The sequence below is a fragment of the Lepidochelys olivacea genome (genome assembly GCF_965140295.1).
Source record: "Lepidochelys olivacea isolate rLepOli2 genome assembly, chromosome: 1".
NCBI lineage: Eukaryota > Metazoa > Chordata > Testudines > Cheloniidae > Lepidochelys > Lepidochelys olivacea.
In genome coordinates this window covers 325701113-325728875 of record NC_140411.1, presented here as the reverse complement: position 1 = coordinate 325728875, position 27763 = coordinate 325701113, and the positions used below count along the sequence as shown (strand labels likewise).

Sequence of the window (27763 nt, the reverse complement as noted above, 5' to 3'; positions counted from 1 at the left end):
CGCCAGCTCCGGGAGTCCTGGGATTTTGTAAGAATCGCAGCTCCTTTAAAAAAAACAAAACCAAAGGCTGTTTCCAGCCTTTGGGCTGAGGGGCGGGGGCGGGAGCCTGGAAACGCGACCCCCAGAGGCTCTGTTAAGTCAGCAGACAAGGAGCGGTGGCTGCTACTGCCAATCGGATCAATCGCGGCATTTGAGCGGCTGGATCCCGACGCCGGAGCAGCGGGCGCGTCCCGTCACCCGGCCCGGCCGGGCGTGTAGGACGGCTCGTGAGGGGAGAAGGGAACGCCCCGGCTAGGAGCAAGAAGCAGAACCATAGAGCGCGGCCTCCGCGGAGTGCTAGACAGGCACATTCTCGGTCCCTTCCAGCCGGCCCGTCTCGGTGCTTGCTGGCGGTAGGGCACGCGCGGCCTTCTCATTGGCCCGGAAGACACCCGCTCCAGACCCGGAGGCGCAGGCACGGGCTGCCGGAGTCGAGCGCCGGGAAGCGCTCACCGCTGCTCGGTCAGTGGCCGGCCGGGAGGTAGGCGCCTGTCCCCGTTCCCAGCCGCTCTGCCCCTCAGCACCGCCGGTGTCCCTGCCCCCCGCACCGCTCCCCGCCCTGAGCCCCCTCCTCGCCTATCCCCCGCACCCCTCCCCTTCCTGAGCCCCCTCCCCGTCCCACCCCACTCTGAGCCCCCTCCCCATGTATCCCGCACCCCGCACCCCTCCCCATCCTGAGCCCCCTCCCCGCGAATCCCCCCACCCCACTCTGAGCCCCCTCCTCCCGTATCTCCCGCACCCCTCCCCATCCTGAGCCCCCTCCCCGCGAATCCCCCCACCCCACTCTGAGCCCCCTCCTCCCGTATCTCCCGCACCCCTCCCCATCCTGAGCCCCCTCCCCGCGAATCCCCCCTCCCCACCCCACTCTGAGCCCCCTCCTCGCATATCTCCCGCACCCCTCCCCATCCTGAGCCCCCTCCCCGTGAACCCCCTCTCCCCACCCCACTCTGAACCCCCCCATGTATCCTGCACCCCGAGCCCCCTCCCCACGAATCCCCCCTCCCCACCCCACTCTGAGCCCCCTCCTCGCATATCTCCCGCACCCCTCCCCATCCTGAGCCCCCTCCCCGTGAACCCCCCCTCCCCACCCCACTCTGAACCCCCCCATGTATCCTGCACCCCGAGCCCCCTCCCCGCGAACCCCCCCTCCCCACCCCACTCTGAACCCCCCCATGTATCCTGCACCCTGAGCCCCCTCCCCACGAACCCCCCCTCCCCACCCCACTCTGAACCCCCCCATGTATCCTGCACCCCGAGCCCCCTCCCCGCGAACCCCCCTCTCCCCACCCCACTCTGAGCCCCCTCCCCATGTATCCCACACCCTGAGCCCCCTCCACGCGTATCCTCCTGCACCCCACCCTGAGCCCCCTCCTCATGTATCTCCTGCACCCCACCCTGAGCCCCCTCCCCACATATCCCGCACCCTGAGCCCCCTCCCCGCATATCCCGCACCCCTGCACTCTTCCCCACCCTGAGCCCCCTCTCCCTGCACTCTTCCCCACCCTCAGCCCCCTTCCAACATATCCCCCAACTCTCTCCCCACCCTGGGCCCCCTCCCCACATATCCCACAACCCCTCCCCATTCTGAGCCCCCTCCCCACGTATCCCACAACCCCTCCCCATTCTGAGCCCCCTCCCCATGTACCCTTCCAAACCCATATCCCTACTACCCTGAGCTCCCCATGTGTCCCCTAAATCCCATACCCCCCTCCCCGAGCCCCCTCCCCCTGCCCACCCTGAGCCCTCTCCGCACATACCCTTCCAGACCACCATAACCCTGAGCCCTCTCCCTATGTATCCCCATACTCCTCCTCACCCTGAGCTCCTTCCCCACCTATCCCCCAAACCCCATATCCCTCCTCACCCGGAGCCCCCATCCCCACATATTCCCAAACCCTGTATCTCTTCTCACCCTGAGTCCCCTCCCCACTTTTCCCCCCAAACCCTGTATTGCTCCCCACGCTGAGCCCCCCTCCATGTATCCCCAAATCCCTCCCAGCCCTGAGTCCTCTCCCCATCCACGTATCCCCCAAGCTGCATACCCCTCCTCACCCTGAGCCCCTGTCCCTTGCATCTCCCTACCCCCAGCCCCTCCACTCCCTGAATCCCCTTTGCCAAGCCCCCTTCCCATGTATTTCCCAAATCCCCTTTGCTACACCTCATTCTGAGCCTACACCCATGTGTCCCTCAAACCCAAGTCCCTCCTCACCCTGAGCCCTCTGTTCTTGCATCCTCTTGCCCCATGGATCCCCCATCCTGAGCCTTGTGTCCTTACCTCTCTTCCTGAATCTCCTGTATCCCCAACACATCGTGTCTGCTCTTCTCACCCTATGCCCCTTATATCCCTGACACTTCCCTTTCCCTGCTTCTGTCTTCTCCACAACATACCTTTCCCCTCACCCTATATATCCTGCTGTCTCCCATATCCCTTTCTCAGCCCCTCCCACTCCCTCCACCTGTAACCTTCCTCTCCCTTTCCCAACCTCTTGCCCCTATCTCTTTCTCCAAAGATGCCCCTCTTAGCCCTGGCTAGCTCCCTTCCCCCATATGTCCTCCTTGACCCTAGCCTCCCCCGCCCTTCTTTTATTCCCGCCCCATCAGATTGTATCTCCTGCACACCCCTTCACCTCATTCCTTCTCCTCCCCCCCCTTCATCTTCCTACTTGTTCCTCTACGCGTTCCCTTCATCCCCATCTTACCATCTCCCATCTTTCTTGTCCCCTCGCCCCCCTCCCTTGGGATACTGAGTGTTTGTGGCTCTTGTAGTTCCCCCTTTACCAAGAAGAAGAAGAATAGTCCTAAGCACATCTTGCTTGCCCCTTCTCACTGACAAAGTGCCTCACTAACATTAATGAATTGAGTCCCACGTCGCTGGCTGCTGCTGTTGTAATAGTTTTGGGGGTTAAATTCAGTGGTAGTTGTCTGGCCTGCCAGAACTTGAATTTGCTGTTATGCATTCCACCTACAGTTTTCAGATTTGACCCTAAAGTCAAGTGCATAATATTATTTTCATTTAAAAGAAAGGTATGAAGAGAAGTCTCCAAATTTGTTTCATAATTTGATCACTTTGTTCATCCCCCATGTGCTTCTATCATTCCCTTTGACATCTTCAGCATAGTTACAATATTCCAGGCTGTGCATGTGCTCGTACATGTGAACGCACATATCTGTTACTGGGCTAAACTGCATCATAACATCCTAGTTCTCAGAAATTGTTTTCTCTGTCCTGTTTCTTTTGTGACTTGTCTCAAACCTGAAGACTTTAAGCCTCTTAGGTGATTTCCCTTCCCCGCCCCACCCATACCAGGGGCTGCACAAATCACTGATGTGTTTTTTTTTTTAAAAAGCAAGAATGTTACTCTTTGTTTAGATGAGTTAATCCTATTCTCAAATTGTGGTATGGGTTTTGTTAAATACTGTAGTTAACTAAATCTGTGTAGAAAGAAGACAGTAGGGAAGGGCCAGTTCTTTTCCTTCAAGCATAATAAACCTCTGACATGTTTCAGTCTTTGCCAGGTGGACTTCATTTTTCTTCTCCAGTCCCTTTATCTAATGACGAAGGTAATTTGGCAGTTGCTGATTAGCTGGTGAAGGTAATTCGGCAGTTGCTGATAGGCTGCGGTCTCTTAGAGGTGTGTTTGAAAGAGCACAGAATTAAGATGCATTATGGCTAGTGTGTATGCTGAGTTAGCATAATGCAATTGAATGTTATTACAGTTAAAGTGTTTTCACTGTTTTATCTTGGATTCAGAAAAATAATCTTACTGCAATATTTTGTTTCCATAAAATTTTATGGAGATGGCTGTGTCTTTTAAAAAAAAAACAACCCTGTGGCCTTGCTGGTGATGCATAGCATCAAGCAATCTGGCAGATCCAGATCCTTGGTGATGTAAAGCCAACCACTGTATCTCTGTGACTATTGCTCCTTCTAGCCCGCATTGTAGGGAACATTTCAGGGGGCAAAGGGAGTTGGGCCAAGATAATCTCTGGCTGCAGAATGGCACCTTATGGCATTGGCTGCTGGACATAAGAGCCTTAAGAATGCTGTAACTTGCACTGGGAGCCAGCTGACTCCAGGATAAGGAGAATGCAAGTCACATGAAGTCATATTTGCCCCAGTCTTGTGCCTACTGTAGCTGATGTTGCTCTTTTTTCCTATGGTCTCTGTTTTGTGTGTCAATGCAGTTAATCATTGTCCAAATAGCACCAGGGTCACCAAATGGTCACCAAAATGCCCAAGACAGACTGACCAGAATTCAATGAGAACTTAATTGTGTTCCTGTCTGGGTCCCCCCTTCACAAGTCAGCTTTTTCCAGAGCCCTGAAAGACTGGAGCTACTCCCCTTTTCCACAGATTTGTTTTCTGTTCCTTCTAATTTTTAGTTCTCTCTCTTTCTGAAATTTAAATACCTTTATTTAATACCAAGAGGAATGCAGTTGTCTTTTCAAACTTTACTCACTTTGGCGCTCACATTGAGATTCCCTTATCTGATGAACTTGCTCTGCCCTCTGAAATATTGGAAATGGGAGTAACTCTGTATTCATGTTCTATATCATGGCTTGTCTTTTCCCACATGTTTATCAGGTTTCCTTAGGCCTTGGGTTCAGGGTTGCATAGAATTTTTCAGTCTGTCTTTTTTCTGCTCTGTAAGTGTTGGATATTTGGTAGAAAGATCTCAAGTTTCAATCCTTTTGAAAGGGAGGTGATGCAGTTCTAGAATTTTTCTCTAAGGCAGTATTGATAATGACAAAACGGTTAGTACTGATCAAAATATATCCCTGGCAGAGAATGTCCCCGTTAGTCATCTTAGTTCCTGGCAAGCAACTCTGTGCCTGAAGATTACGAGATGCTCAGTTCCCCTTGGATAATGTCATAAGAATGGCCATACTGGGTCACACTAACGGTCCATCTAGCCCAGTATTGTCTTCTGGAGTTGCCAATGCCAGATGCTTCAGAGGCAATGAATAGAACAGGGTACAGAGTAACAGCAGTGTTAGTCTGTATTTGCAAAAAGAAAAGGAGTACTTGTGGCACCTTGGCGACTAACCAATTTATTTGAGCATAAGCTTTCGTGAGCTACAGCTCACTTCATCAGATGCATACTGTGGAAAATACAGAAGATGTTTTTATACACACAGACACAGGGTAACTTATCAAGTGATCCATTCCCTGTTGTCCAGTCCCAGCTTTTGGCAGTGAGAAGTTTAGAGACACCCAGAGCATGGGATTGCATCCCTGATCATCTTGGCTAATAGCCATTGATAGACCTATCCATGAACTTATCTCATTTTTGTTTGAACCCAGTTATACTTTTGGCCTCCACAGCATCCCCTGGCAATGAGTTCCATAGACTGACTGTGCATTGTGTGAAGAAGTACTTCCTTATGTTTGTTTTAAACTGGCTGACTATTAATTTTTCCTTTTTTGAGATAAAAGACCAGAACTGCATGCAGTATTCAAAGTATGGGTGTACCATGGATTTATATAGGGGTATTATGATATTTTCTGTTTATCCCTTTCCTAATGGTTGCTAACAGATTGTTAGCTTTTTTTGATTGCTGCTGCACATTGAGCAGATGTTTTCAGAGAACTATTCAGTGACTTCAAGGTCTTTCTTGAGTGGAAACAGCTAATTTAGACTCAATCCCAACTATATATACAAAATGATGATGTTTTCCAGTGTGAATTACTTTGTATTTATTAATATTGAATTTCATCTGCCATTTTGGTGTCCGGTCATCCAGTTTTGTGAGACCCCTTTGTAACTCTTCAGTCTGATTTGGATTTACAAAATTATTCAGGATATTTATTGTGTACAGACTTTGCCACCTCCCTGTTTACCCCTTTTTTCCAGATCACTTATGAATATGTTGAATAGTACTGGTCCCAGTACAGATCCTTGGAGGACCATCGTATTTACCTCTCACCATTGTGAAAATGGACCATTTATTCCTACCCTTTGTTTCCTATCTTTTAACCAGTTACTGATCCATGAGAGGACCTTCCTTCTTATCCCATGACTGCCTACTTTGCTTAAGAGCCTTTGGTTAGGGACCTTGTCCAAGTACACTGTATCCACCATATCTCTCTTGTTCATGTGTTTCTTGACCCCCTCAGAAAATTCTAATAGATTCGTGAGGTATGATTTCCCTTTTTCAAAAGCCGCATTGACTCTTCCCCAACAAATTGTGTTCATCCGTGTATCTCATAATTCTGTTCTTTACTATAGTTTCAACCAGTTTGCCTGGTGCTAAAGATAGGCATATTGGCACTTCTGGATCCTTTTTTAAAATTGGGGGCATTGCAATAGCTATCCTCAGTCATCTGGAACAGATGCTGGTTTAAGTGATAGGTTACATACCACAGTTAATTTTGCAATTTCATATTTGAGTTTCTTCAGAACTCTTAGGTGAATACCACCTGGTCCTAGAGTGTTGTTATTGTTTAATTTATCAATTTGTTCCCAAACCTCCTTTACTGACATCTCAATCTAGGACTGTTCCTCAGATCTGCCATCTTAAAAGAATGGGTCAGGTGTGGGAATATCTCTCTCATCCTCTGCAGTGATGGCCGATGAAAAGAATTCATTTAGCTTTTCCACAATGGCCTTGTCTTCCTTCAGTGTTTCTTTAGCACCTTGACTGTGTGGTGGCCCCACTGATTGTTTGGCACACTTCTGATGTATGTAAACAAAAATTCTTTTGCTGTTAATTTTTGTGTCTTTTGCTAGTCTTTTTTGGACTGCCTAATTATACTTAACTTGCCAGAGTTTATGCTCCTTTCTATTTTCCTCAGTAGGATTTGACTTCCAGTTTTTAAAGGATGTCTTTTTGTCTCTAACTGCCTCTTTTACTTTATTGTTTAGCCATGCTAGCATTGTTTTGGTCCTCTTACTGTTTTTTTTGTTTGTTTGTTTGCTTTGTTTTAATTTGGAGTATGCATATAGTTTGAGCCTCTATTATGGTGTTTTTAAATGGTGTCCATGCAGCTTTTAGGCATTTCACTCTTGTGACTATTTCTCTAATTTCCATTTAACTAGCCTCCTCATTTTTGTGTAGTTCCTTATTTTAAGTTAAATGAGTATCTACAAATTTTATCTCTTCATCCTGTCCTGAGGTGGAATGTTCCTAGTCAATATTGGGATAGTTGCAAGCCCCCATTATTATTAGGTTTTATGTTTTTGTAGCCTCTCTAATCTTCCTGAGCATTTCAGTCACCATCACCATCCTGTCTGGTGTTCGGTAGTATATTCCTATTGCTATACTCTTATTATTCAAGCGTGGAATTTCCATCCATAGTGATGCTATGATCTTGTTTGATTAATTGAAGACTTTTATTATTTTTGATGGTATGTTTTCTTTTTTTCCATATAATGCCACTCCCCCACCTACATGAGCTACTCTGTCATTCCTATATGTTTTATACCCTGGTATTACTGTGTTCCATTGACTGTCCTTGTTCCACCAACTTTCTTGGATGTCCATTATATCAGTGTACTCATTTAATACCAGACACTCAAGTTCACCCATCTTAGATTTCATGCATTTGTATACAAGCACTTATAAAATGTGTCACTATTTAGTTGTCTCCGTTCATGTGATGTAACTGAATGGGACTCTTTTTTTCATTTGACTGTCTCTTCAGCTCCTATCTGTACTCTTATCAGCTTCTATCCTCTCCTCTTTACTAAGATATAGAGTATACCCTTTAGTAAATCCTCCCTTAAGGAATATGTTTGTCTGAACTGTGTGCTTCTCTACATCTGTCGGCTTTCCCCCAACCCTTAGTTTTAAAATGCCTCTATGACCTTTTTATTTTTACATGCTAGTAATCTGGCTAGTACATCTTTCCTGTCTAAGCTTCTCCTTTCCCAAAAGGTTCTCTAGTTCCTAATAAACCTAAATCCTTCCTCTGAACATGATCATCTCATCCACACATTGAGATCCTTCAGTTCTGCCTGTCTCACTGGCACTGTGCATGGCATTGCAACCATTTCAAAAAATGCCACCAGGGAGGTCCTAGACTTCAATCTCCTACCTAGCTGCCTACATTTGGCCTCTAGGGCCTCTTTCCTACCGTTCTCTGTGTCATTGGTACTTAAATGTATCACGACCATCACTTAAATGTACCTCCTCCCCAGCACTGCACATACATCTGTCTAGATGTCTCGAGGGGTCTGCAACCTTTGCACCCAGCAGGCAATTCACCATGTAGTTCTCCTAGTCATCACAAACCCAACTATATGTATTTTAATAGTCAAATCCCTGATTACTATTGTCTCTTCCTAATAACGGGGATCCCCTCCCCTGGAGAGGTAACCTCAGTGTGAGAAAATACCATAACATAATCTGAAACTGTGGGATCATTTCCCTCTGCTCTAGCTTGATGTTCTCCTTCCCTAAGACTTTCATCCTCTTCAATAGCACAGTGGCTGTTGGACTGAGTGTGAGACTGCTCTAATGTGGCCCAGAAGGTCTTGTTTGTGTACCTCTGTTTCCCTTAGCTCCTTCAGTTCAGCCACTCTTGTCTCAAGCCCATACTTATCTCAGAGGGGAATGGAGCTGCTTGCACCGAATGCACACATGCCTCCTGCCCACACTCAGGTGATCGTACATGCTGCATTCAGTCCACTCCGCTGCTGCCCTTCTGCCTGCATTATTTTTACTCTTGCAGGTTGTGTGTTTTTGGGGTTTTTTTGAGGGGGGCATTTATTACTCTAAGTTTATCGTGTAATAAACATTCTATCTAGCTTTCATGCTCCCTCTCTAAACTCCTTGTCAAAACTCCCCTGCTTGCTGCTCCTGTTCACTAGCTCCTCTAGTTGCATAGGAGCTGGCTGTCAGTGTCTGCGTTCTAGAGCTAGGCACTTTGTGCCAGGTACTGTACACCTCTCCCAAAATGTCTACACCCTTTGAAATCTATTGACCAATTTGCTTTTTCCTTTCAATACTGAAATCAGTATGGGTGTCTTCTGCGGTGTTTAAGGGCCTGATTCTCTACTCAGACTGTAGAGTAATCAGTGGAGTAATAGTGGTGTAAATGAGAAGGAAAATCCAGCCCTACCATTCTGATTTGGTAGCATCACAGATGCAAATGACTACGCAAAGTACAAGGCAGTGGAGAGACTCAAGCCCTGAAAGTGAGAAGGGAATATTACGAGATTAAAATGACCAATTGGAAACATTTACCAGTGCTTTGTTCAGTCTTGTTTTAAATGCATTTGGCTTCCATCCTTTTCCTTTGAAGGCTATTGCTCATTGTATCAGTTCTTATCCTTAGCAAATTTCTTCTGATATTCAGCCCATGTTTTCCTTTTGATTAATGCATCCCACCCTTTTTGATATTACTGTAACAGCAGTCCTTGGCCCTGGTCTTGGAAAACTTGCGCACACACACAGGAGTAGTCCCATATGAATTGCAGTTAAGCATGTACATAGACCTTTGCAGAACTGAGGCCTTTAAAGATGAACTGCAAATCCTTTAAAAAAAAGTTTTAATGTCCTTTATGCTCTTTTATGTTGTATAAAGACTGTTTAAATCGGTGGTTCTCAACCCACAGCCTGCAGTCTGCTTGCGGCCCAATCAGCACACAGCTGCAACCCAGGTGACATCCTCATGGCCATACAGTGTATATATATTGTGTGGATGTGTCCCACGTAACCCACAGAGAGCTGCATTTGTGGTCCAGAATGGTAAATAGGTTGAGAACCACTGGCTTAAATTCTTCTATCAGTTTCCTCTGGACGCCCCTCTTTTCCCTCTTGGAAGTATCAGATCCTCTCTTCCCTGTGTGGGGCTCTCTGTGCAGCAATTTTTGTTTGTGTCGAGGCACTGTAAAGCTGTAGAAATATCTGTAGTGCTAGCACAGAGAAATCACAATAACTCCATTGTGTTCAGTGCTCTCCGTGCTTGTATCCCTGGGGAAGGATTTGCCCAGTAATTTTTATTGGAACCTATAAAGTTCTCTCCAAATAGCGCAGTTCAGGAAAAAGAACAGTGCATCTTTTCATATATATCGTTAATGGTTTTTATTAGGGCTGTCAATTAGTCATAGTTAACTCACACGATTAACTCAAAAAATTAATCGTGATTAATCACATTGTTAAACAATAGAATACCAATTAAAATGTATTAAATATTTTTGTGTATTTTTCTAAATTTTCAAATGTATTGATTTCTGTTACAACACAGAATACAAAGTGTACAGTGCTCACTTTATATTTTTATTTTTGATTACAAATATTTGCACTGTAAAAATGAAAGACAAAAGAAATAGTATTTTTCAGTTCACCTCATACAAGTACTGTAGTGCAATCTCTTTTCCGATGAAGTGAGCTGTAGCTCACGAAAGCTCAAATAAATTTGTTAGTCTCTAAGGTGCCACAAGTACTCCTTTTTCTTTTTGTGAATACAGACTAACACAGCTGCTACTCTGAAACCTCTCTTTATTATGGAAGTGTAACTTACAAATGTAGATTTTGTTTGTTTGTTTGTTACATAACTGCACTCAAAAACAACCCAATGTAAAACTTTAGAGCCTACAAGTCCACTTAGTCCTACTTATTCAGCCAATTGCTAAGACAAACAAGTTTGTTTACATTTACGGGAGATAATGCTGCCCGCTTCTTGTTTACAATGTCACCTGAAAGTGAGAACAGGTGTTTGCCTGGCACGTCTGTAGCTGGTGTTGCAAGGTATTTACGTGCCAGATATGCTAAACATTCGTATGCCCCTTCATGCTTTGGTCACCATTCCAGAAGACATGCTTCCATGCTGATGATGCTCATAAAAAAAAAAAAAAAGTGTTAATTAAATTCATGATTGAACTCGTTGTGGGAGAATTCTATGTCTCCTGTTCTGTTTTACCTGCACACATCTGCCATATATTTCATGTTATAGCAATCTCGGATGATGACTCAGCACATGTTTGTTTTAAGAACACTTTCATAGCTGATTTGACAAAATGCAAAGAAGGTACCAATGTGAGATTTCTAAAAATAGCTACAGCACTTGACCCAGGGTTTATGAATCTAAAGTGCCTTCCAAAATCTGATTGGGATGGGGTGTGGAGCATTGATTTTAGAAGTCTTAAAAGAGCAACACTCCGATGCAGAAACTACAGAACCCGGACCACCAAAAAAATCAACCTTGTGCTGGTGGCATCTGACTCAAATAATGTAAATGAACATATGTTGGTCCACTCTGCTTTGGATTGTTTTTGAGCAAAACCCATCAGCAGGGTGGACACATGTCCCCTGGAGTGGTGATTGAAGCATGAAGGGACATATGAATCTTTAGTGCATCTGACATGTAAATATCTTGTGACGCCGGCTACAACAGTGCCATATAAATGCCTGTTCTCACTTTCAGGTGACATAAACAGGGGCAGTATTATCTCCTGCAAATTGTAACCAAACTTGTTTGTCTGAGCGATTGGTTGAATTAGGACTGTGTGGACTTGTAAAACTTTAGAGCCTTCATTGTTTGTTTTATTTTTGAATGCAGGTTTTTTTTGTGTATAATTCTACATTTGTAAGTTCAGCTTTCATGATAAAGAAATTGCACTACAGTATTTGTATTACATGAATTGACAAATAGTACTTTGTTTTTTACTGTGAAAATATTTGTAATAAAAAATATAAAGTAAGCACTATACACTTTGTATTCTGTGTTGTAATTGAAATCAATATATTGAAAATGTAGAAAATATCAAAAAATATTTAAATAAATGGTATTCTATTATTAAGAGCGTGATTAATTGTGCCGTTTAATTTTTTTAATTGCTTGACAGCCCTATTTTTTATTCTTCCATAGTTGTAATAATGACCAGTTAGCAAGGAATTCATTCACAGTGTCTCCCTACCTTTATTTGCACTTACTAGAAAAATGTCTTATAGTAAAGGAGGTAGTCACAACTTGTATTAAGTTGTAATTAGCTAAAATTATAATATTGAATAGTTTTCTTTCCCCGGCGCGCACACTCTCACACTCACTCTCACCAGCATTGCCCACTCTAGTCTCTTCTCTCTACGTCCTCTACTTGCTCCACTCCCACCCCTGTCTCCAATCTGGATCGATTACACACTCTCTCACACTCACACACCATTGCCCACTCTAGCCTCCCCTCTCTCTCTCTCTTCTTGCTCCTGGCTTCTTGCTCTCTTCTTGAACCCATTCCTGGCTTCAACCTGGATTATCAAATTTCGGGGCATTTTTGAAAGTGGATCCGCATTGCAACTCGGGCAAAAGGCACAGTAAGGGCAGCAGCTTCATTGGGGCTTTACTTGCCTTAATGGTCATATGCGTTGTACATGCCCATTAGACAATAGTAGGAGGGTGAGCATGTGCAGAAGCAAAAAGGGCATGTTTGGAGGCTGGGCAGATTCTCTCAGCACTAAAGATTTTCATGCACATGTAAACTTTGTAATTTCAAGTTTTTTATAGGCATGGATGCATTGCTGATAATCGAAATAGCCACTTAGATTATGACTTGTTTGGGATTCCTTCTTTTTGTTTTAGAACCTCGCTTCAAAATACCGAAGAACATCAAGAGAGACAAAGGGTCAAGGTAAGACAACCTGTCTGCTGATCTTTTTTGGATATTGATGCAAAACTATAAATATCTGTGGCGTTTAAAATATTGTGTGTTAGATTCTCTGATATGTAATATGTTCTTCTCCAGCACTCCCCACCCCCCACCAACTGCTTCATCCATTGTCCCATTCCAGCACCGCTCCCACCCTACTTCATTCCCCTTTACACCTGACTGTCACTAACAATCCCCTTGTCTTCCACCCATCTTCACTCTCCTGACCTGCTCCAGCCTCTCGTCCTTCCCTTCTTCTCTTCCCACTTACTTGTTGGCATCATCATCTTTCTGGCCTGCAAACCCTCTCGCACCACTGACCTGCTCCAGCCTCTCTCCAGTCTCCGCTGACCTGCTTCAGCAATCCTTCCTCCACTCTCAACCTGCATAAATAACGCTATAGGCATTTCAGGAAAACTCAGAACAAGGGAGAGAGTCAGGGCAGCAGTTTTATTTTCCCATTGGGCATATGCACATAATTTGCATATGACTTTTGGGGCAGTCTTAGGAGTCTGGACATATACGGGTTAACAGGTTACTTTGGATTCTGTTCTTTCTTTTTAGTACATCACTCCATCTTACCTAAGAACAGCAAGACAGTCATCAGCACAAGGTAAGACAACTTGTGTGCTGCGGGTTTGTGTGAGTTAATTCAAAAGCGTAGGCATATTGGGAAGTTGATTGATTGTGACCTGTGTTAGAATTTGGTGTGCAATTTTCAGGCATGTGTCATGTGCAGTGAAAACAAATGGCTTTACTTCTGTGAGCACAAAAAGATGTGCCGGTATGAGTATCCAGAATATACAAGCTTAAAAAAAAAAAAAAAGGCTTATTTTGACTTCCTTCAAGGAAATTTTGTCCATGAACAATTTTTAGTTGCACATCGGTCTTTGAATGAATTTTACACTATGAATTATACTGCTTTTTCACTAGTAATGATCAGATTATTGACAGGATGATTCTTTCTTTAGCATACAGTACAAATCTGCCTTAGCTGAACATGGGGGGTGGTGGGGGCACGATGAGGAGTGTGGAATCCTTCTGAGTCGTATGTAGCATGTTAGACATCCTCCATTAGTTAAGGCACTGACTTCGATTCACTGTCAGAAGTTTGGCTTTAGTACATTTAACTTAGAACTGACTTTAATCTTAATTAACTGCAATATCTGTCAATAATGATGATCATTTAGTTGTGTAAAATGGAAAGAATATATTCTAATGAATGTTGAAGGCGTTACATTGCATCTTTCATCAAAAGATTTCTAAGTGTAAATTATTCACCGATTATTAAGATCATCTAGGCTGACCCCCTGCATAACGTAGACCATAGAATTTATTCCTATAATCAGTCAATTTTAGGGCTGAAGCTGGATTGTTGGTGTCTCTAATTGGAACAATTTATTCTCAATATAGAGTGAATATATGAAGGAGGAAGTGGGGGAATCTGCTGAAGATGAGGCGATTGAATCGGAAGAAGACCCTGAATTTGATGAAAGAGTTGGATGCCTTTCCAAAGGTTCCTGAGAGCTATGTGGAGACTTCAACAAGTGGTGGAACAGGTAAGCCTTACTGAGACACTGGTGATGGCTGGCCTGATTAATTTGGTGAGTCTCTTTAGCGCATTTTGGTAGTAAATGTTTCAGTTGTGGGAAGACATGAGTTTACAAATGTGGATTTAAAAGACCTATACGGTGCCGTAGCTAATCCCTTTCAGGTGATGGCTCAATTTGTTTCTCCTGCTGTTGGACAAAATGTATGAATCTGTCACATGGGAAATTCTGTCCAGTAGTTAAGAATCAAACAGATGTAAGGGGTATATGTGCACCTATGATATAAATTAACAAAATGAGCTTTAGAGAGAGTTATGAATTTACCCCCACCCCCCAAACATGCTGTGCATACTTTCTAAACGGAATACAATTGAAGTGTACTGTAGCTACACTAAAATAAGACTGTCTATTGTGTCCCTCCTTCCAAAGCCTGCACTTGTGGAGTCCCACAAGGATTGGTCTTTCCCCTATCCTGTTCAACATCTATACGAAGCCATGACAATGTGAAACAGCATGGACTGAAATACCAGCGATACACAAGTGATATCCAGCTCTATATCACTTTAACATCAGATGCGAAAAGAATCATCTTCCCTAACTAGTCTCTGGAAGACTGAGGCAATGTTAGCAGGGTGAGGGAAGCATTCAGTAATTCTGTAATACCCCCTCCACTGAAGGTATTTGTGCAGACTACAGCCTCAGTGTTCACCTGGGCTCCTCTCATTTCTATCTATAGGTGTCAGACCAGGCCAGAGTCATGGTTCTAGCTGGCAATGCACAGCATGTGTCTCCAGATGAACCTCAGACATCTTTACTGTATTTCTGTGTGTATTCACAATAGCATGACTTTATGCACAATTTCTCAGTTCCAATGAGGGTGTATGCAATGCACATCTTGGATTAGAAATTGACCATTAATCCAGTTTTTGGTGCTTTTTAATGTGTTCATTTGCTCAATCAAACACAAAGTGGGCTGAGTTTTGTGCATCTATAATTATTACAAAAAGAGGCTGGTAGCCTTGTTACTGGATTGATATGCACAAGTGACTTCCACAGGTTACCTCTTCTTATTGAATGAGTGGTGCATCTTATTTCCCTTATTTGTTTTCCTTGGCTGAGACTAGAAGCATAAATCTGTGATATGAAAGCCCAAGTTCTATAAGCCTGATTGGTACCAAGGCATTTCGTGCCCCCTAGGCATTTCTTGCCCAGTCTTAACCATTTTAAGTTAGAGAAAGGTACGTGGGGTCTGCCACAGTTCAGGGCAACTGCACCTATATTCCCCCTCCGTAATCCCTCAAGGGCATCCACTCTAGGCTCCCAGCTCTTCAACTGTCACCTCTCTTTAGCACACAGCTGCATCTATCTCCCTGTAGACTGCGGTTTTTCCAGGCTGCACAGTTCCCTGCCTACTCTGTGGTATTCCCAGCAAGCCAGACTGCCTAAACAGGCCAGCATCTGCACTTTGTTTTCTCTCCAGAGACTATATGAATAGCGTAAATACTAGCAGTTGTATGTTACCACCCAGCTCTTTTTAAGCAAACTCATTTATTCTTAAGGGAAAAGCATTACAGAGAAAACATTATAAATATTAAAGAACCTACACACATTCTATAAAGCTTACGAGAGGTCACGCAACTCTGACTTCAGGCTCCGGTAGGTGTCAGCCTTTCCATGAGGATTGGGGCCCTGCCTGGGGCAGAAGGTCCTGTCCATTTGCTGACCCAGAAAGGAGGTTTTGAGTCAGTTTAAACTCAGGCTGTTTATCCAAAAGTCTCTTCTTTGTCTGTTGGTCGGGGAGAATCCAGTTTTAACCAGTATATGTGAGCTTCCCAAGGAGCTGGTGCATTGCTGTGGGGGTTGCAACCTTGCTGATTTGCCTTAATCACCACTGACTGCTTTTAGTTAGAAGGAGTTGTGCATGGAGTAGAACACAATCATATATAAACTATTCATTTAAAACAATAGACCTAAAGCTACTTAAACTTAATTCAATAAGGTCTCCCAAGGATATACAGGAACTGATCATATCTGTTACAGGGTAATGCTGCAAACATCAGGGTTTACTTTTTATTCAGGCTATTTTAACTAAAGGAAATCTTCTGTGTGAATACCGAAAATCCCAACGGGCTCTGTGTTTAGTAGCCTGTGCTGTCATTGTAATGGAGCTGGATTTGATTTTCAGGCCCTGTGCATGGTGATGGATATATTGTACACACAATATGCTTAGCCTTTGAGCAGAGGGCAGAGCACCTGGATACCATGATGATGGGGCACTTCTGTAAATAAGTAGCTGGAAAGCTGATCTTGCCCTGTGGTTATCTTTGTATTTGAAAAAGGATCAGCAATGATGGACTTAAGTCCATCCAGCACCCCTTATTCATAGAAAGTTGTTATCATGTGGCATCCTTGAAGTGGAGGGAGAAAATTTTTATGGACTCTATGAAATGTTTTCTGAGGACACAGCCCATCATACCCAAAATATATTTTTGGATTGGGACTTTCAGTATTTTTGTTTTTCCTATGTAAATGAGAAAATTGTACAGTTGATGATGTGTTTCTAAGAGAATTTTTGCACTTATGGCTTATTTGTGATAAATATAGTCAAGACCTGAACTCAATAAATTCATTTATTTGCACAAAAATGCCTTCCTTAAGTATTAAATTCTTTTTATTGTTTCTTTTTTGTAAATGCCAGCAGTAAATAACATTTTCTCACAAGCTGATCCTTTTTCTTTTTGATTTTTCAGTTTCTTTAATAGCATTTACAGCTATGGCTTTATTAACCATACTGGAGTTTATGGTGTATCGAGACACCTGGATGAAATATGAATATGAAGTAGACAAGGATTTTACTAGGTAACTTTTTATTCCTTAGAATTTCTTTTATATTTAAGTTGTCTGCATTTCATCAGCTGTTCTGAAAAAGAATGAATTTAAAATATTCTTGCCACTCATTAGCAACTACAGTTTGAAATTAAAATGGAAACAGGTGATTTACTTTTTGTTTTGTTGTTTAATACGCTGGGGCCAGGTTCAGTAAGAAAATGAAACACATCCGCCTTCCATGAAGAGGGAAGAGACTTGCTTTCAATCCAGCAACTTTTTGGATGTAGTCTCAGCCAAATCTAACACTTAAAACCAAGGTGCTGTTCTGGCACTCTTTCAGCATTTTTGTCAGTATGCTTCTTGTTTTGCTTCTGAGTGCAGTTCAGAGTGTTTGAAGATTAATTTTAAAGCAATTCGCTGTCGACGACCAAACTATCTGAAGATTGCTTGTCATCTTACTACATGTCATGACAACTGAGGTTGGCTGGAGATACTCTTGCTGTCAGTTCCATGTGCTTGCCTGATTTTTCTGAGGTGCTACGTGCTCACAACTCCACTTGAAGTCAGTGGGAGCTGAACGTGGTCAGTGCCTCTGAAGATCGGGTTTTGTGTATTTAAATCCTGTAACCCAGTTCACAGATGTGATGTACATTTTTGAAAATTGGCTTAAAGTGGTGATTGTGTTATGTCAAAAGTTCAAAAAGACCTATTTATTCAGAAAAAGAATTTCTATAGTAGATTTAAGTGAGATGCATGCAAAACTCAGGTTTTGCCCCTCAAAGAAAAATCCATTCGAACAGACTGACATCCTCCTATTGCACGCAGTTACATAGCCTTTGGCTCCTTCGTCAAAGTGTCTCTTAAGTTTGGCTGAAAAGCTATCTTGGGTGAGTGTAGCAAACCTTCCCTTTTTAAACTGTGCAACCTGCATCTTAAGTATATATTGGTGAGGAGGTTTCTTTGCAAAGTCACTTAGCCTGCCTGTGCCTCTATTTTCCATCTGTAAAATGGGATTAATAGCACGTACTCACCTCACAAGGGTGTTCTGAGGATAAACACATTAAATATTGTGATGTGCTCCGATATTACTGATATAGAGGCCATATAAGTACCTCAGATAGATAGAAGGAATAGTCCGGATTCATATGACTTTTTGTTTGTTTTCGTTTGCTGCTTGAAAAGTCCTGCTTTTAAAAGTGGCTGTACTTTGGTGCTTGAAAAGTCCTGGTTTCAAAAACAGAAGTCGGTACCAAAGGCAATAGCATTTTCTGGCAGCTGGATCCCAATTTGAGTCCGACAGAGCAGCTGTTGAATTGTGATCGTGTAGGATTCTCACTGAAATGAAATAAAAACCTGCTCCTGCAGACATAGTCGCCGACTTTGTCTGTTCCTAGGGGGTGCTCGACTCCCGCCTCATCTTTTCCCACCTCCACCTGCCCCCGCTCCTCCTCCTCCACCCCCACCAGCACCTTCTGCATGCTGCTGAACAGCTGATCTGTGGCGCGTGGAGGAGTTGATTGGTGGGGCTGCTGGTGGGTGCTGAGCACCCACTATTTTTTTTTTTCCCCATGGGTGCTCTGGGGCTAAAGCAAGAAGTAGATGTTCAAATCCTTGCACAGGGTTTTAGCTTTGTGGCCCCCCTGTACCTCCCATTCCACTAAATTCATTGGGAGCTGTGTGCTACTACAGTCTCCTGAAAATATACTTCAAAATATTACTGACAATGGAGACACTGCTTTTCTGCAACCTTTGGGGTTTTATAAGAGGTAGCTAAATTCCTGAACCAGTCATATTTCATTTAGTTTTTAAAGTTAATTGCAATATTTAATTTTTCTATGAAACTAGTTTTCCCTTTGCCACTCATCTTGTCTTGTATTAAAGGCTAAAGTGGTGACTAGGACACTGGGTGACTTTCTAAAATTCTCTGCCTACGGGGATAGTATTTACCTGTGCTGGTATTCATTTTGCCCTTGGAGTGCATTTCTGTACATATTCTCACATAGTTATTTTGTCTTGGCATCTGTACTAAATTTACTTAATATTGCAAATTTTTGCTTTTTTGTCTTCCAGTAAATTAAGAATCAATATAGATATTACTGTTGCCATGAAGTGTCAATGTAAGTATTCCATCAGCATGACAGTGCTGGTGGTTGTGGTTTTTTAAAAAAATTGGTATTGCTTTCAGATTAAAAATAACATGCTTATGATAACTTGTTCCGACATCTTGATTTTGGCTGTCCAAGAAGAGAGTATGATTGTTCTAGATTTTGTTGAGCAATAATATGTAGCTTTATTCCTGAGTCACAGGATTAGGCATAGTTAACTGAGAGCAGACAGGAGCAATTTATCAAAGTCGTAAGTCAGGCAGATCATAAACGTGCTCTGCTGTTTGGTGGCATTTACAACAAAACTAAGACAGAGAGAGGGTTAGTTTCATGCTAAGGTTGGCCGTGTTCAGTCAGTTCCTTTGTAATCGTTAAACACAGGTTCACAGCTCTTTTTTAACAAGCAGTGGGTAATTAAATTACATTTGTCTACATTGTAGTTGTTGTTTTTTTTTCAGAGTAGCAGCCGTGTTAGTCTGTATCCGCAAAAAGATTCTTTTTTTTATCCTTGACTGACAGAGAAAACAGTTTTTCCAAGACAGATTGTTGGTGTTAAGGTTTTGTCTACGTTCTATGTTGAATCCCTCTTTTCATGGGTCTTACACAGCTATAATATTTTTAGATTGTGTGATGCTGAAGTTTGTCTCATAATTCTTTTGATTTACAAGTACCCCATTCCCTACTCTCATGGGTTATTTTAAATGTTAATCTGCCACAAGAGTAGCAGATAGGAACTCTCTGAAATCTAAACCTGGCTCTGATACAGACTCTCTGTTTGGTCTTGGGCAACTCCTTAAACCGCTCTGCCTCAGTCCTGCCATATGATAAATGGGTACAATACTTAGTTACCTCATCAGGCTGTTATGACAATTACTGTTTGTCACGCTCTTTGGAGGTGCAAAGTGCTAAATAAGAGCTTAAATATTATCAGTATGCTTTTTGCAGTTAGTTTTAAATAAATCTATCTTCCAATGTGTTTTCCTTCTTTTAAAAAAAACAAATAACTTAGTCTCTCTGTGGACTAGTGTCATTTTAGATTTGATAACTGCGTTTATGTAAATGGAAGAGATTTAAGTTTGCACTGATCAATTTGTGTGTGGGAAATGTGTATAAATGTGTGTGTATATAGAGCTACAGTAATTACACTTCATATAATATTTTGTCCAGTACTTTCTGTTTAAGAAGAGCAGTAAATGAGCATTCTCTGAAAGTGATATATCAGTGAGAAATGATGCTTCTCCTAAAAACTGTCTCTGTCCCCTTCTCTCTCTGTGATGTTTTGTTAGGTGGATTGAAAAGTTTTTTCAGTCATCAGTTTCTTGCCAGCTTTTTTTCCTCTACTAGTATGGACTTGCATACTGTTAATAAAGAATAGATTTTCTCACCGTAATTAGTATCTGCTGTTTTACTGATAGGTTTGAAGAGATGCTGTCAAGCTTGATTTCTACTGGATATTTTTTGTTTTTATTCATATTTATATTTTCTTTTAATATTTGCTATTTTGTTTTGTTTTTTGAAACAGATGTGGGGGCTGATGTTTTGGATTTAGCAGAAACAATGGTTGTCTCTGCAGATGGTTTAGTTTATGAACCGGTAAGTTTATTCCATTTTCTTTATAAAGATGGTGCTCTTTATTAGCTGTGACATGCCTTTTTCATTTTGGCTGAACCATACCTCCAAAACTATTATCCAGTCCTGAAGTTGGACCCATGCAGAGTAACACTGAAGTCAGTTATGCTCCACATAGTCACAAAGGTTTGTCCATGCAAAACTGGTTTCAGGATTGGCTATGTGAGCTTAATATGCTCATGCTAGAAAGAAATGCTGTCCAGAAATGTATTTTCATTGTGACCATGGAACTATGTTTTCTGCATGCTCGCTCATTGTTAGTGTGCAAATTTAAGTCTTTAACTTAAGAAAACAACAGCATATTCCCTGTTCTTGGGTCCGCATTCATGAATAGATTGGAATATTCTATAGCTATTAAGTTACATCACCATTAGGTAGCATGTGTGTTTCTATTGCTGAATTATAACAGCTAACAATTGGCTCTGTATTCATTTTCCTGTCAATTAAATAAATGAAGAACTCCCATTGGCAGCTTTGCTTAATTTTGCTTTGTGTTTCTGTAAAGAGAGAGAGTAGAATCTGAAAATATTTTCTGTTGTCTTCTCCCCCAATTTAGGTGTATTCTTTTAATGTTGGTTCCTTGAGTTTGCTTTTTCATTTTGGGCTTTTCATGTTTTTCCTGTGAAGTGGTTCAACAGACTAACTCATGGACTGTTGTTTATTTTTCAAGTACCATTGTGTGCGCGGTTTTTGTTGTTCTCGTCCAGCTGTTGGAGAACCAGCTTCAAGTGTTACCTAAAGTGCAATTACAAGTTCCTTAATGGATGCTCATTATTGTGGTGTCTTCTTATCTTTCAATTGAGCAGACAGTGATGCATCTGGATATGAGATCTGCTTGATGCTGTTTCCTCAAGTCATCGAGTCCCATAGCAATTATATGCTGCTTCCCTGAAGCAGCCTGCGGGTATGTCTACACAGCAACTAGACACTCACAGCTAGCCCATGCAAGCTGTCTTGGGATAGCAGGGCTCAGGCTGCGGAGCAGTTTTGTTGCTTTCTTGATTTCCCAGCTGGGCTGGAGCCCTGTAAAGTGGGAGGCTCCCAAAGTTCAGGCTGCAGCCCAAGCCTGGAAGTCTACACAGCCGTCAAACAGCTCCACAACTTGAGCCCTGTGAGCCTGAGTCAGCTGGCATGGGCTTTGCTGTGTAGACATACCCTGTAAGTCTAACTGCAAGTCAGTACAGTGGGCCTGAGTGAATGGGGTTAAATACCTTGTCCCCGGGGAGTATATGCTGCATCACAGTTGTCTGTTTAGTTGCAGATTGATTGATTAAACCCATCAAGTAGTTCTGTCTGTAATTTCTTGGAGACTGTTCAGTTTACAGTAGCTGAGGAAATGCATATGGCGTTATTGAACCTTTTCACTTCACTGATAATTCTGTGCCAGGAACAACTTGCAAATATTTGATTCTATCCCTCTCCTTTTTCCTTCTGTCTAACAAGAGTCTCTTAGCTGGCCGAGACTGTATATTTTGTAACATTACTGTCAGCCTGTGATCAGAAAGAAACCGCTAAAAGAAGTACCCTAAACAGCCCAATGCTGGTTTGAGTTTGCCAGGTCTCAGAGTAGCTAATAAGACCATGTGCGGTGTCTGTGTTTTTTCCCAGCAGTGAGGTTGCAAGTGAAAGTCAACACCAGAGACAGAAGTCACATTTTCAATCTTTACTGTTTGTGTCTCCTAAGAAATGGGGTCTAACTGCAGCAGCAGCAACAACAGGTCCAGCCCATCTCAACTAACATCTTCTCTTTTCACCAAAAGGACAGTTATTACCATCTTTAGTATCATCTAATAGACTGTAAAAACTCTCTCCAACTAAAGGGAAAGGAAATAAGGGATGTTAAAATGAAAGCCTTACTTAATACTTTACGTTTCAGGTGCTTTAACTGTTTTTCCTTCTTTGCTGTGTCTGTAATAAAAGGTTAAAATGGTGTTCAATGGCGTGTTTGCCATGGCAAAAAGGAGGCTGAGGTTTCGATATACCAAATGCTGAGCCTTGTTTAACACAGTTCAGTGTTGGACCATGACTGCACTTGCTTCTTTTATTTTTAAACTATAGTTGCTACCTTTTGAACTATGTATAGTTATAAAAATCTGTCTCCTAGCTCCACATTGTTAGGATTAACTAATGAAAAGCTAAAATTTAAAGTCCGCTTTGGATTTACTGTATATGGGAAAAGTTGGATAAATCTTTTAGCACAAAATAAAATATTGTTAAATCACCTTCCTTTTTTCTGTTCTGAATTTTGTGGAGAGAACTTTGGTGGGGTGAAGTCATTGGTATTGCTTTCTGGTTATGTGTTACTATGTGTTTTCTTCTTTGTTGCAGGTAATATTTGATCTTACTCCCCAGCAAAAAGAGTGGCAGAGGTAATAGATCATTCTAAAGCACTGATGTGAATGCATGTAGATTGGACAGCGATAGGTCTGCTTTTCTTTTGTCACTGGATATAGCTCCGAGAATGTGCTCTGAGTATACCTAAGTCATGTTTAAAAGAAACAAACCCAACCCTATGTTACCTTGCACAGATACTGCCCATAATCGTGCAGTACACACCCACTGAAACTGAAGCTCCTTTATTTTTCCTCTGGCTTTTTAGAGCTGGCTAGTCAGCATTCGGTGTCTTTGCCATGAATGAGTACTCCTTTCATTTTGTAAAATATAAAACTGTATGATTTATCTATCAGTCCTTGTAATAAACCAGTCCTGACGCATTTTATCTAGTTTAATTGCACGTGCGGTAGTTTTGGTAGTTTCATTATGAACTCATTTGCCATGTTTAGATGTATGTCAGGGTCATTAAACCAAAATAACTCGCCACCTTCAGCAGTTGAATTGATTACTGTTAGCACTTAAAGTTTATTGTTGTTCTCTCCTTCCTCCTTCCTCTTTGATGCAACTGGGGAGAGAAATGCTCCAATGTACTGTATAACACAACAGTAAGCAGACAAGTGCATATGTGCTTTAATGCGAGACCCTGGAGATTGCATGCAGGACTTTGTTTAGTATGAATTTAGGCCTAGGATTCATTCTGATTTGTTTTTGTTGGAATTGGGAGGTTGGTTGAGATGGTGATGAGGAGGGATGTGTGTATGGAATCCCAAACTGCTGAGTTTACCAATGGAGCTACTGCCAAAGTAAATGAATGGTTGGGCCTGCCAACCTTAACTGTATGCAGTGTTGTTGTAGAGCCGTATCAGTCCCAGGATAGTAGAGACAAAAGGTGGGTGAGGTAATATCTTTTTATTGGACCAATTTCTGTTGGTGAGTGGGAGATGTTTCAGGCTTACACAGAGCTCTTCTTCAGATCTTTTCCTGAAGAAGAGCTCTGCATAAGCTCAAAAGCTTGTCTGTCTCACCAACAAACCTTAACTGTGTCCTTCGCATCTGAAAACTGTGTCACAGAATCTAAAGCCTCTTTAAATTCATGCTTAGTTCTTTAGGAATCGTTTTCTAGTTTTACCATCCTCATGGCATACTATGGGAGTCCAACATCAGTGCTTTTATTTTTATTTTTTAAATTGTGTATATTTGAGCAGTAGGAATGTTTGGCATATGTCTGAATTTAACATACCATCCTTTTGCTGAACTGAGTTGTTTTATAATATGTAACTAATATACCTGACGGTAACTATGAATTTATTTTCTGTTACTCTGTTGCATGCATTCCCACTTACTGTACTCATCTGTGTGATCTTTTAGGATGCTGCAGTTAATTCAGAGTAGACTGCAAGAAGAACACTCCCTTCAAGATGTGATATTCAAAAGTGCTTTTAAAAGTGCTTCAACAGCACTGCCACCAAGGTGAGAGAGAAATTGTTGCATGCAGCTGATTTCACTTTCTCTCATGACTGATTGCTTTCTTTAATTCATTTCTGAAGACAAAGTTATAATGGTGAAGAGACTTGTATGCCTCTGCCTTGCTTCAGGTTTCCCTGAATCCAAAGCCTTTGTCTTAATGTTTTAGAGACTTGCTGGTCTGGGTTGTGAAGAAATCAGTAACAGTCTGAACTGGATTGTATTTTACTTACATCCTTAGTGTGCCAGCAAACACTTGCCGGAAAGGTTGTTACTTTTTTATATGAATCCATTTGTGTGTGTTTAGCATTTTTATGATGATCAGCACCCCACAAGATTCAAGACTCATCACTTACCTGTCATGTATTAATGCTGCTTAAAATTAGTTACAAAATATTTTTGAATATTTTAAACAAATTGTATCTACTTATTTTGATGAGCTACCTTTCTAAAACAATTTCAGAGCCCTCTCTTTCAGTTCTTTCATTTCAACCATCAACAGGTTTTTAACCTGCTTTATCAGGCACTTGCATTTCTAATATAAATAAAAAAATATTAAATCAGTAACAAACATGAATTTTTTCTTTAAAATCATTTAAATAACATATATATAAGACTTACTGTGCATGTCCTTATTTGGTGTAAATTTAAAAAAAAAAAAAAGTTTCTCCTTTTCCAATGCTAATAAATGCTCCCTCCCATAGTTAGTACACTGTGGTCTACTACACCTTTCCCATGTCTGGGGAGCGACTGTATTCTTTCATCTTAGACCACTGCTCAAGAGTGCTCAGAAGTGATGCTCCCATTTCATTATCTTCTGCTCCCATTTCATTGTCTTCTGGGGTGCCATTTAAACTACACTTTGGGCTGTTTTAACAAACTGTTTTCAGAAGGAGATCTGGAAACTTTCAGGTGACATGGTTATACCAGCAAATGTGAGCAGGGCAAAACTTCTTAAACAGATGTTGAAAACTTTTCTTGGTACATGGTCATTAATTAGCTTTCAGCAACTGGTTTTTTTTTTTTTAATGTTTTGTGCTGTTCACCCTGATCAGCACAGCTGTATTACCTGGACAAACCATTTTCAATCTGAGTTGCTGAAAAGTGTTTCATGAGGTGACAGATATCCCAAGGGCCTGAGAAAGTCTTCTCTGTAATTTGTTCTGGTTCTTGTCCATCTGGTTAGCCTCATCCCCTAGGAGTCTTGAACATTTGAGTGATGTGTTGAAACTCTGAGTGGCATCAGGCTGGCAAGGATATTGTTTATAAAATGAGCTACGCTTAATTTGTTTTCCTCTCAATGGGGGTGTGTAACTTTTATGTGCTTAATCTACTATAAAATGTGCTTTTTAACATAGAAGTCCAGATGTTTTAAAGCTCATAATTTGTAATTACAGTTTGTTTTCCCTTTTCTGAATTTCTAGGTTGTACCAGAACGTTTATTTTCCATGGCAGAAGAATATGGTTTTCTAAACTTTACATTGATGCTATTTTTTTTACCTACATATAAAATAATCTCAATTACTGTGTTTTGAGCTGTTTCCCTGTTTCTTGTTCAAACAGGGAGGATAATTCGTTACTGCCTCCAGATGCATGCAGAATTCATGGTCATCTCTATGTCAATAAAGTGGCAGGAAACTTTCACATAACTGTGGGCAAGTATGTTCTTTTCACTTACTGAATCTACCACAAATTGATCAAGACAGATGTGTGTGTAGTTAAGCAAAAAACTTTCTTTGGCTCACTTTTGCCTAGTTAGCTGCTTTTATCGTAATACAGCTTCCCTTTCTGGTCATATTTTTCATATGGTATCTCTCATTTCAAACATCATATTTCTTCATGTCTGGTTGTAGTCAACATGAACTATGGAACTTTTTGAAATGTCTGCTGAAGTAGCTGCTTCTCCTGTGTTCAGCAATGTTGTCATATATCCATAAATTGAACCCTTACAGCTCATTAGATGAACTATTGCCTTTTGTTAACATGTGATAAAGTGACAGCTAATACTTTTAGAATGCTTGTACTTTCCTGTTATCTAATTGGGCCCAACCTTACTATACCTCTAACCCAGAGGTAGGCAAACTACAGCCCACGGGCTGGATCCCTCCTTTCTGGCCCCTGAGCTCCTGGCCCGGGAGGCTAGCCCCCAGCCCCTCCCCTACAGCCTCAGTGTGCCGCACTGCCGGCGCAACGCTGTAGCCGGCTGGGCAGTGCAATTGCAGAGCCGCAGCCTGCCCTGGTGCTCTGGGTGGCACGGCTGTAGCCCCACCAGCCACCAGTGCTCCAGGCAGCACAGTAAGGGGGTGGGGGGGTTGGATAGAGGGCAGGGAAGTTGGGGTGGTGGTGGTCAGGGGCGGGGGTGTGGTTAGGGGTTGGGGCGGTCAGAGGGCAGGGAAGAAGATGGGGGCAGCAGGGGGCAGTCAGGGGACAGGGAGAAGGGGTGGTTGGATGGGGCAGGGGTCCCGGAGGGCAAGTCAGGAATGAGTGGGGGGTTGGATGGGGCGGCAGGGGGCAGTCAGGGGTGGGGGGTCCAGGGGACAGGGAGTAGGGGGTGGTGGATGGGGTAGGAGTCCCGGGCGGGCCATCAGAGGACGGGGGGTTGGATGGGGCAGGAGTCCTGGGGGCGCTGTTGGGGCGAGAAGGGGTGGTCGGATAGGAGGCGGGGGCCAGGCCATGCCTGGCTGTTTTGTTTTTCTCCGCTAACCAGCCCTCCATACAATTTTGGAAACCCGATGTGGCCCTCAGGCCAAAAAGTTTGCCCGCCCCTACTGTAACCGTTCAAGAGCAAAGCTGTCTGTCATAATAAAGGGCATATGTTTCGCAGCACAGATTTTTGTTAGTTGTATGAATGAGATAATATAGTTATAGAAGCATGTTAGGGAGTCATGACTAAATGTGAATCACAGTTTCCTGATATGCTTCTGTAATCATGTTGTCTTGTAAACACTTTAAACTAGAGATCTGTATTGGAAACTTATGCCTCTAACCAAGCCAGATCATTGTGCACTAGCATGGCTGGAGGTGTCATGTTCACATGCCATGTGTGGTTTCTGCAATGACCCTTTCTTGGCCTGTGACTGTGCTCTGATTCTTCTCCTGCCTTGCCGACTGTTCTTTCAGCATCTATATACCTCCTTAAACAGCTCCTCATTCTTTTTCTCTATCCCTGTCTGACATCCCTAAGAGTTGCTGAACCCCCTCTTCTCGCTCTATGGACCCACTGAAT

At 42.4% G+C, this 27763-nt stretch overlaps 1 protein-coding gene across 2 annotated transcripts in view; it reads left to right on the top strand.

Moving 5' to 3' along the window:
* The first annotated feature begins 307 nt into the window (after positions 1-307).
* Positions 308-27763, top strand: part of ERGIC2 (ERGIC and golgi 2) — a 43829-nt gene continuing 16373 nt past the window's right edge. Inside the window, exons 1-10 of one of the 2 annotated variants that reach the window (XM_084645926.1) lie at positions 308-501; positions 12560-12608; positions 13191-13239; positions 14040-14185; positions 16927-17035; positions 19076-19122; positions 20633-20703; positions 23068-23108; positions 24442-24543; positions 26101-26196. In XM_084645926.1, the coding sequence (XP_084502052.1) occupies positions 14080-14185; positions 16927-17035; positions 19076-19122; positions 20633-20703; positions 23068-23108; positions 24442-24543; positions 26101-26196 (572 nt within the window). In that variant the 5' untranslated portion in view covers positions 308-501; positions 12560-12608; positions 13191-13239; positions 14040-14079. Of the gene's footprint in view, positions 521-12559; positions 12609-13190; positions 13240-14039; positions 14186-16926; positions 17036-19075; positions 19123-20632; positions 20704-23067; positions 23109-24441; positions 24544-26100; positions 26197-27763 lie in introns of both variants that reach the window. The other variant, XM_084645925.1, reaches the window with a different exon arrangement.